This window comes from Osmerus mordax, chromosome 3, assembly GCF_038355195.1.
Source record: "Osmerus mordax isolate fOsmMor3 chromosome 3, fOsmMor3.pri, whole genome shotgun sequence".
NCBI lineage: Eukaryota > Metazoa > Chordata > Actinopteri > Osmeriformes > Osmeridae > Osmerus > Osmerus mordax.
The window spans coordinates 2,514,783-2,523,190 of record NC_090052.1 but is presented as its reverse complement, the minus strand read 5'-3'; the positions used below and the strand labels follow the sequence as shown (position 1 = coordinate 2,523,190).

At 53.0% G+C, this 8,408-nt stretch overlaps 1 protein-coding gene across 1 annotated transcript; it reads left to right on the top strand.

Moving 5' to 3' along the window:
- Positions 1-1,702: 1,702 nt before the first annotated feature.
- LOC136938159 (protein phosphatase 1 regulatory subunit 29-like) lies at positions 1,703-4,824 on the top strand. The gene is given in 3 exon segments (XM_067231432.1): positions 1,703-2,062; positions 2,349-4,013; positions 4,015-4,824. Coding segments are annotated over 3 exon segments (2,835 nt in total).
- Positions 4,825-8,408: the final 3,584 nt, after the last annotated feature.

Here is an 8,408-nt window from a genome sequence, read left to right as displayed (position 1 = left end):
TGTCTTTATGTAAATATTTGGCTCGCGCTCCGATGATATGCAGATTGGTTAAAGAGCTTAGGTGTATTGTTTTCTAATAGAATGGAGTGCCTGATGAGTGTGGACTCTAAGGACAGACCCTGAGCCCTTAGGGTGATTAATGCCGCGTCTTTTGTCTGAAACTCCCGCTGAATCTAGGGAGACTGGCAGCTACAAATAGGTGGCTGGCCAAGAGTGATGACCTCATCGGAGAGGGACTCCCAGGGAATGAGGAAGTGCAAACACAGCAGGCTAGTGGAGAGGACTGCAGGCTAGTGGAGAGGACTCTGCACCCTACATATTTTACAAGATGTGGGCAAATGACAAGTCAGATAAAGCTGCCATTCAATACCCCTTAGTGTGATTGTGATTTAGAACTACTTCAGTGCTTGGGATGGTGTGAGCTGTGTGCTAAAAGCTCTTTGATTTAACTGATCTGATAAGGTTGTCGACATGAACTCATTTGACCACACACATAAGTACCCCCCCCCACACACACACACACAAACACAATCGCATAATGATTTTTCACGTGTTTGTCGTCAATGACTCCAATGCAACACATTGTACGACCCATTTCTCGAAAGTAGATTCTGCAGGCCATCTTCCTGGGATTCCTGGAGCTTACAGGCTAGAGTGATGCCATGAAGTGCCGTCTGTTGGGATTAGCATGTAATCCCATTTTAATCCAGGGAGAAGCCATAAACCTTGAGTTATCGAAAGATTTAAGATACACAGATATTACAGCAGCAAGATTCTCTCTCTGCATGTGGCAAACAAATCTTGCCACCTTATGAGTGTGGCACCTTCGATTCAATGTGGAGTGCTAGTTTATGGTCAGTTGATGATCATGAACACACATCTGTGTTCTTTTCAAAGCCGGGCTGTGAAATGGATGGCCTGGTTCGTGTGTGTGTTCGTGTGTGTGTTTCTCATTCAGGCGCATCTATTTATTGTTGATGTCAATTGTACGTCTTGTGAATGCTCACTTTATAGCTTGTTTGTGTGTTTTGATATGAATTCTTCCACATCAAATGTTGCCACCAGGCTTGAAATAGAAGCACACATTCAGTTTTCATGAGGCCATCCCATTTCACCGCGCGTTGCCATGTGAACGATTCTCCGACGACGACCGATCTAATTGCTTGCGGTTTCCGCAGTGTTTACACTTTAGAGTATTATTTCAATTTTGTTGAATGCTTCCATGAGCTACATTACTGTGTCTTCCCTCATTCGGCGGGCTGTCAGGTCGGCGCTGGTCTTGACGATCTCTCCTGGTTTGTGTCTCTTCTCTCTCGTCAGATCCGACAGCCTTGAGCGAACGGCGCGGGCCTCTGACAGCCGTGGGACAGATCTCATGACAGCGCCGAGAGCATGAAGGAAGCCTGTGTCCATCTCCCCTGCACTTCCGGAGCGTCCGACCCGACGTGGGCCCCCTGCTAATCGCCATGGCGACCGCGCGGCTGTGACTCACTCTGTGACGCCCGCCCCACCCTTTTTCTACACCCGGGACGAGCCCCTCTCCCTTTTCTACGAGCCCGCCCGCCCGCCTTTTTCCCTTTTTTGGGGGGGGGTCAGCAAACCCATTCTCTCCTTCAAAGGCGTACCGTTCGTCCATACCCCTCCTTTCTTTCTCACTCTCGAGTCCTCCCCTCTTCGTTCCTCCACCTTCTCCCTCGCCGTCATGCAGAGCCGACCGGTCGCGACCGCTCCTCCATCCTCTCCCAGCCCCTTCCTGTTCATCCTGCCCTCCCTCCTGCTCCTCCTCCACCTCCCCAGCCCGGCTCAAGGAGACTGCTGGCTGATCGAGGGGGACAAGGGCTACGTGTGGCTGGCTATCTGCAGCCAGAACCAGCCCCCTTACGAGACCATCCCCCAGCACATCAATAACACGGTCCACGACCTCAGGCTGAACGAGAACAAGCTCAAGGCTGTGCTCTTTACCTCCATGTACCGCTTCACCAACCTGACTGATCTCAACCTCACCAAGAACGAGATCTCCTATATCGAGGACGGGGCGTTCGGCGGACAGGCCAACCTGCAGGTGATTGGATAACCGGTTGAATGAATGCAATGTTTTTAGTTTGTCTTCCCCCCACTTCTGTTCATGTGAGCTCAAATTTGAATGTGTCGAAGAGAAAACAAAACAGGAAAAGAAAAATTATATTTTGAGGAGCCAGTGAAGTAAAGATGCCTGAGCCTCGATTTTGTTGTACAGTTCTTTTTAGTTTTATACATCAATGAAGTGTAGCACTAGTATTAGGACAGTCAGAGTCCAATTCCACTGAAAGGCGGTTAAGAATTCATCATCCACTGTGTTTGTCTCTCAGGTGCTCCAGCTGGGATACAACAAACTGACCAACCTGACCGAAGGCATGATGAGGGGCCTGGGCCACATGCAGTGCCTCTTCCTCCAGCACAACCTCGTCGAGGTCATCGCCACCAACGCGTTCTGGGAGTGCCCCAGCCTCAGCAGCATCGACCTGTCGTCCAACAAGCTGGCTCGCCTCGACCCATCCACCTTCACGGTGCTGAGCCGGCTGATGGTGTGCGAGCTCGCCGCCAACCCCTTCCACTGCGGCTGCGACCTCTACAACTTCCTCACCTGGCTGGAGTCCTTCAACAACGTCACGCACACCTACGACCGCCTCCAGTGCGAGACGCCCAGGGAGATGTTCGGCTACCCGCTCCTGAGTCCCGTGGCGGCGGGCAACGTGGGCCGCAACGCCAAGAACACCTTGTCGTTGGTCTGCCGCAACGGGGTCTTCATCCCCGGGATGACGTCGTTGCCCCCGGACGCGGATTACTCCGGCGTGGGGCCGGACGCGTTCGGCGGCGTGGGGCCCTACCACCAGCCCACGACGTCCTCCTCGTCCACGGAGAACAGCTTCAGCCCCACCATCAAGCTCAGCCACGTGTCTTTGTCCACCGCCTCCCTGGTGGTCCAGATCCCCCGGCCGTTCAGCAAGATGTACATCCTGATCCAGTACAACCACACGTACGTGTCGGACGTCATGACCCTGAAGAACAAGAAGGAGAAGATCACCCTGGACAAGCTCAAGCCGCACACCAACTACACCTTCTGCGTGGCCTCCATCCGCAACTCCCAGCGCTACAACCACACCTGCCTGCAGTTCGCCACCCGGGCCCAGGGCCCCGACGAAACGCCGCCCGCCTCCTCCACCACCACGCACTACATCGTGACCATCGTGGGCTGCCTGTTCGGCATGCTCCTCATCCTCGGCCTGGTCTACTACTGCCTGCGCAAGCGGCGGATGCACGAGGAGGAGCAGAAGGCCGTCTGCGTCAAGAAGACCATCCTAGAGATGCGCTACGGGCCGGAGGTGGCGGCTGCGGTCGGCAACGACCCGTCGGCGGTGCACAAGCTCCAGGAGCAGTCCCGGGAACACCACCAGTACCAGCACCACCACGGTGGCAAGATGCCCATGTCCGCCTCCTCCAGCTCGGGCATGCTCCACTCGGCCAACACCAGCTCCTCCTCCAGGCTGTCCTCCATCCCCCAGGTGGAGAAGATGGCCACGGCGTTCTCGGAGGCGATGTCCACGAGCAAGGGGAACTACATGGACGTGAGGACGGGAGGCGGGGCGGGGGAGGAGCGGATGAGGGACGGAGGGCTGGGGGTCGGGCACGGGGGGATCAGGGAGGAGGACCTGAGGGAGGACGACGGGATGGGCTTGGGCGACGACTCGGACGACGACGGCCGCGGCTCCGCCTCGGAGATCTCCACCATCGCCATGGAGGTGGACAAGGTCAACCAGATCATCAACAACTGCATCGACGCGCTGAAACTGGACTCGGTGTCCGCCGCCGCCACCACCGTGGCCTCGTCCCACCCCGCCTCCCCCCCTCCGACCTGCACCTCCCCCCTCACCCGAGGCCTCATCCCCCTCTCCCCCGGGGCGACGGAGGCCTGCCCGGTCTCGCCCTCCCCCAAGATCCCCCCTCCGCCTCCTCTGCCCTCCTACGCCGCCCCCCCCCCTCTCCGAGCGGCCCGGAATCGGCGGGGGGGGCTTCGTCTCGCCCCCTTACCGCCCCCCGCCCCCGGCCTCCGCCGTCCGGCCCATCCAGCGGCAGATGAGCGCCGACGCCGCCGTGGTCATCGGCGTGAAGAAGCAGTGCAGCACCACGTCCTGCGGCTCGGTGGGGCGGGACAGGGACCGGGGCGGGCCTCGCGTCTACAGCCTGGACGTGCCGGAGCCCCGCAGCCCTGACCCCTGCCTCCCACAGTACGGGGACAGGGCCAGCCCGGGCTGCGGGGAGCCCCAGGAGCGGCTGCCCCTGGTGGGGAGCGGGAGCTGCATGGGAGGGGGTGGCGGCGGATGCGACAGTGGTGGTCCTCACCCGGAGAACCAGCAGCAGCATCACCACCAGCAGCAGCAGCAGAACCAGCTGGACGTGCAGCAGGACTACCACTGCTCGGAGCACCGCCACTCCGTCCCCGCGCTCTACTACGACGGCTCCCAGCACCAGGGCTCCCCGGCCCAGAGGGCCTCCTTTCTCAAGCCCCTGACCCGCGCCAGGAGGGACGCCACCTCCTACTCCCAGCTCTCGCCCTCCCGACACCACTCCAGCTACTCCGGGTACTCCTCGAGCCCCGAGTACTCCTCTGAGAGCTCCCTGAGGATCTGGGAGAGGTTCCGGCCCTACCGGAAGGGCCAGCGCGACGAGTCGTGCTACGTGACGGCCGGGAACGCCCTCCGTAAGAAAGTGCAGTTTGCCAAAGGAGAAGACCTCCACGACATCCTCGACTACTGGAAGGGAGTGTCGGCACAGCAGAAGCTGTGAGAGGATGGAAGCGGAATCTGGCGTGGTGTGAAACAGAGTCTGATGACCTCCTGTTTGTGAGACTCTCGTTGTCCGGTGAGCCAGAGAGAGAGAGAGAGAGAGACACCAATAGAGGAGTGAAAATCCAGAGAGAGAGAGAGAGAGAGAGAGAGAGAGAGAGAGAGGGAAAGAGAGAGGGAGGTAAAGTCGGTACATTTGGCCAATCAAAGCTTGGTTGGTGAAGGCATGTTCAATATATGTACAAAAGGAGGAAAAAAAAAATGAAAGAAAGACGATATTTTGAGCAGCCAGGGCTGGCTTGCTTTTATTGGGCTGTTTTTTGTTTGTTTTTTTTACAGTAAATGGAGTGTAGCACTAGTACTAGGACACCCCCATGAGTTATTTTCAGTATGGAGAACAGTCCTATCAGTGTTCAGTGATCAGATGAAACATTTGAAACATCAAATTCTCTGTGCCATGCTTTCATCGGAGCGTAAGGACAGCAAGCTTGAATAACCTCAGTTCATATACTGTCAGAGTTTTTTTGATTTGTGCGTGTCGCTCAAGTGTATACTTCGGCCTAAACTCCCACACTTGTTTTGTGGCGCATGTAGGGCGCCGCATTCATTTTGCGAGCCCGGGAATGTGTATACGTATTTGTTTTTTGTTTATAAGTGTCTAAAAGAAAGGGAGATTGAGAGGAAAGGAAGGAGCTTCGCTTAAAAAAAAAAAAACACAAACACATCACGGTTTTGAACAGAGCTGTCAAGCGCAGCCTCTATGCCCTTCCCCGAGATCATGCATAACTGCAGCAACATTTGCATTTCAATAGAGTCTGTCACACGTGAAGACGGACAAACCATAGAGGAGCACAAAGGAAGAGGAAACCCTTCAGGAGACTTAAGGCGTGGAAACGTCAGCTGTGGTTTTGCGCCTCAGGGGTGACTAAGGGAAGAGCAGGCAGGCGTTACTTCTGAGAGAACAGTGGTGGGTCGTTTAAAAGGTTTGTTTTGCATCTCTCGCTCTCTAATCATTCAGGAGTCAGGTGGCTGGGCGGTGAGGGAATCGGACTAGTAATCTGAAGGCGTGGAAACGTCAGCTGTGGTTTTGCGCCTCAGTTGACGTTTTGTTAGATGTGTAGTAGGACTGTACATCCCATGGGATGGTGACCCAGTACCCAAAAAGAGCGAGAGAGAGAGAAAGAGAGAGTTCAAATCAGATCATTTTGGGGGTGAAGTGATCCGAAGAAAGACAAAGCTGAGAGTGAAAGAAAGAAAAAGAAGAAAGAAAGAAAGGGGGAAGGGAATGAGGGGTGGGATGAGGAGAGTTGTAAAGGACCATTTTTGTGTCTGCCTACAGTATACAGTACATGTAAGTAGATTAGTGCAGGTCAACAGAGTTTCCATTAGCATCATTTGATGTGAGCACTACAGCTGCTCTCGACGTAAGTCCTCCTGTTTCTACTGCACGACTGGGATGGGAGGTACGGCACCAGCAGACACACAACAGTGGGATCTGCAAACCCATCAGTCTTCGCTCACCAGCGACCTAGTTGAGGCGGTTGCACTGCTGGCAGGATCTCCTGACCGGACTATTTAACACCCTGTTGTGAAGTCTAATATTAAACTGAATGAGATGGGGGGGACCGGGGGACGAGGGGGGGGGGGGGGGGGGGGGGGTGATGACACACGTTTAATTACTGCCAACTCCTCTACCTATTAATACATATGACGTCCACTTTAATTAGACGTTTTAATTAGCAATTAACCAGACCTGTGTCAGAAGGAGAGTGTGTGATTCTGTGTATGTAGGATGATCCATTTAAGTGGGCCTGCTAGTCAGGTGAATCTAATTTGATTAAACCTCCCTGACTGATTAAGAAGTCTGCTATTTCGCCCTTGAAACCACTGACCCGTCATATATGGGATTCGTTCGACCTCCGTAAGTTTGGGAATAGGCTTATTCACCGCACAAAGAACATAACCTTAGCCTAACCCTAACACAGCCATGAGGAATACTGCAGAATCACGTCTGTAGACAACCAGCAAGACGTCCTCTTGCTGGTTGTGAGAGAGGACAACAGGACGTAATCCACTAGAAAAGATGATGCGTCAGTTAACCTGTTTTATTGAAGGGAATTTCATGTGCTAATCCCTGACAATGTTCCGTGTGGTACGACATGAGACAGCCAGGTATTTATCCAGCGACAGCGGTACAAAGCCTGAAGTGTCACTTGCACACCTCATTATGAATATTTTCTCTAAAGGGGGATGGATGCTGTAAGAAAAGTGTAGTATATGCTATGATGAAGTGATTCGTTTCACTTCTAAAGGCCCAACAGTGATCTGTCGCTATCCAGGTACATTTTGTGAAGTCGTATGTACAGAGATTTAATGAGGAAGTGGAAACACCTCTCTCTCTCTCTCTCTCTCTCTCTCTCTCTCTCTCGCGCCCTCTCTCTCTTTTCCACCTTTAATCTGTCCATCTATTCTATTCCACTGTAGATGCTAATTTAGAACTCCACCATTCAACACACACACACACACTCTCTCGAGCACAGCCCTTGGTCTAATGGGAAACTGGATGTTTGGTGCTCTCCTGCGATTGAACATGACACCCCTGTATAGAGCCCAGCCCGACACCGCCTGTCCTCCATATTCAAGGGGAAAGCCTCTCGATTGCCTTCTCCTGCATGCGGACAAGGGGATTAGGTCTTTATGGTTCTGGACCTACTTTATCATTTTCTCCCTCCTGCTTTTACTTCACCTTGAGTCTGTCATCTCGGCTGTTATTTATTTTGTATTTTTTGGGATGGGGTCTGTTCGTGCTGAGAGGATGCAGGATGTGAAACTGTCACGTTTCAGAAATGTGTCCATCTCAACATGTAAAAAAACTAAACCTCAAGTATTATTATTATTTTTTTACCTCTCTCTCTCTCTTTCTTCATCCCTCTCTCTCTCTCTCTCTGTGGATCTCTGTCTGGGCTTTTGAGAAACACGTCTTGAATGATAATATGTTCATCCCGCATTGTTCATTTGTGCGTCAGGCATTTCCTCGAGGACGAGATCATCCACCATGCGTATCGACCCTGGCATGGCCAGGGAGCTGACTGTCGTGTTCAGACAGGACTATCTTGGAAACGGAGACTACCGTACCCTCAACTTGTTTCCCACAGGAAGAGGCACTGACATACAAACACGCATAGAGACTCGAAAGGTGTGTAATCCACTGTTCTTCTCTCAGCAGAGAGACAAACTGCTACCGGGGGCTTACTGTGACCCACTTTAACCTTCACCCAGTTGAGAGAGAAGAATTTTCCGGTGAAACTCCCAACTTTATGATCACACGATGACTAAAGCAAGCAATTTGTCCTCTTTGTATGGCTCTGAACCCTAAACTCCTGCTGTACGTTTACAGACACTGACATTGTGGGACGGTTGACCACAGAGAAGATGGATTCTGGCGGTAGACGAGTGACCGAAATCATTTCTCTCCTCCTCTACAGTATACTGTGTGAATCCCCATGCAACCAAGCCAGCTCCTCCTGTTCTGTATGATAAAAAGAAACACAACGTGAATCAAAATCAAGTCTTTTGGTTTGCCAC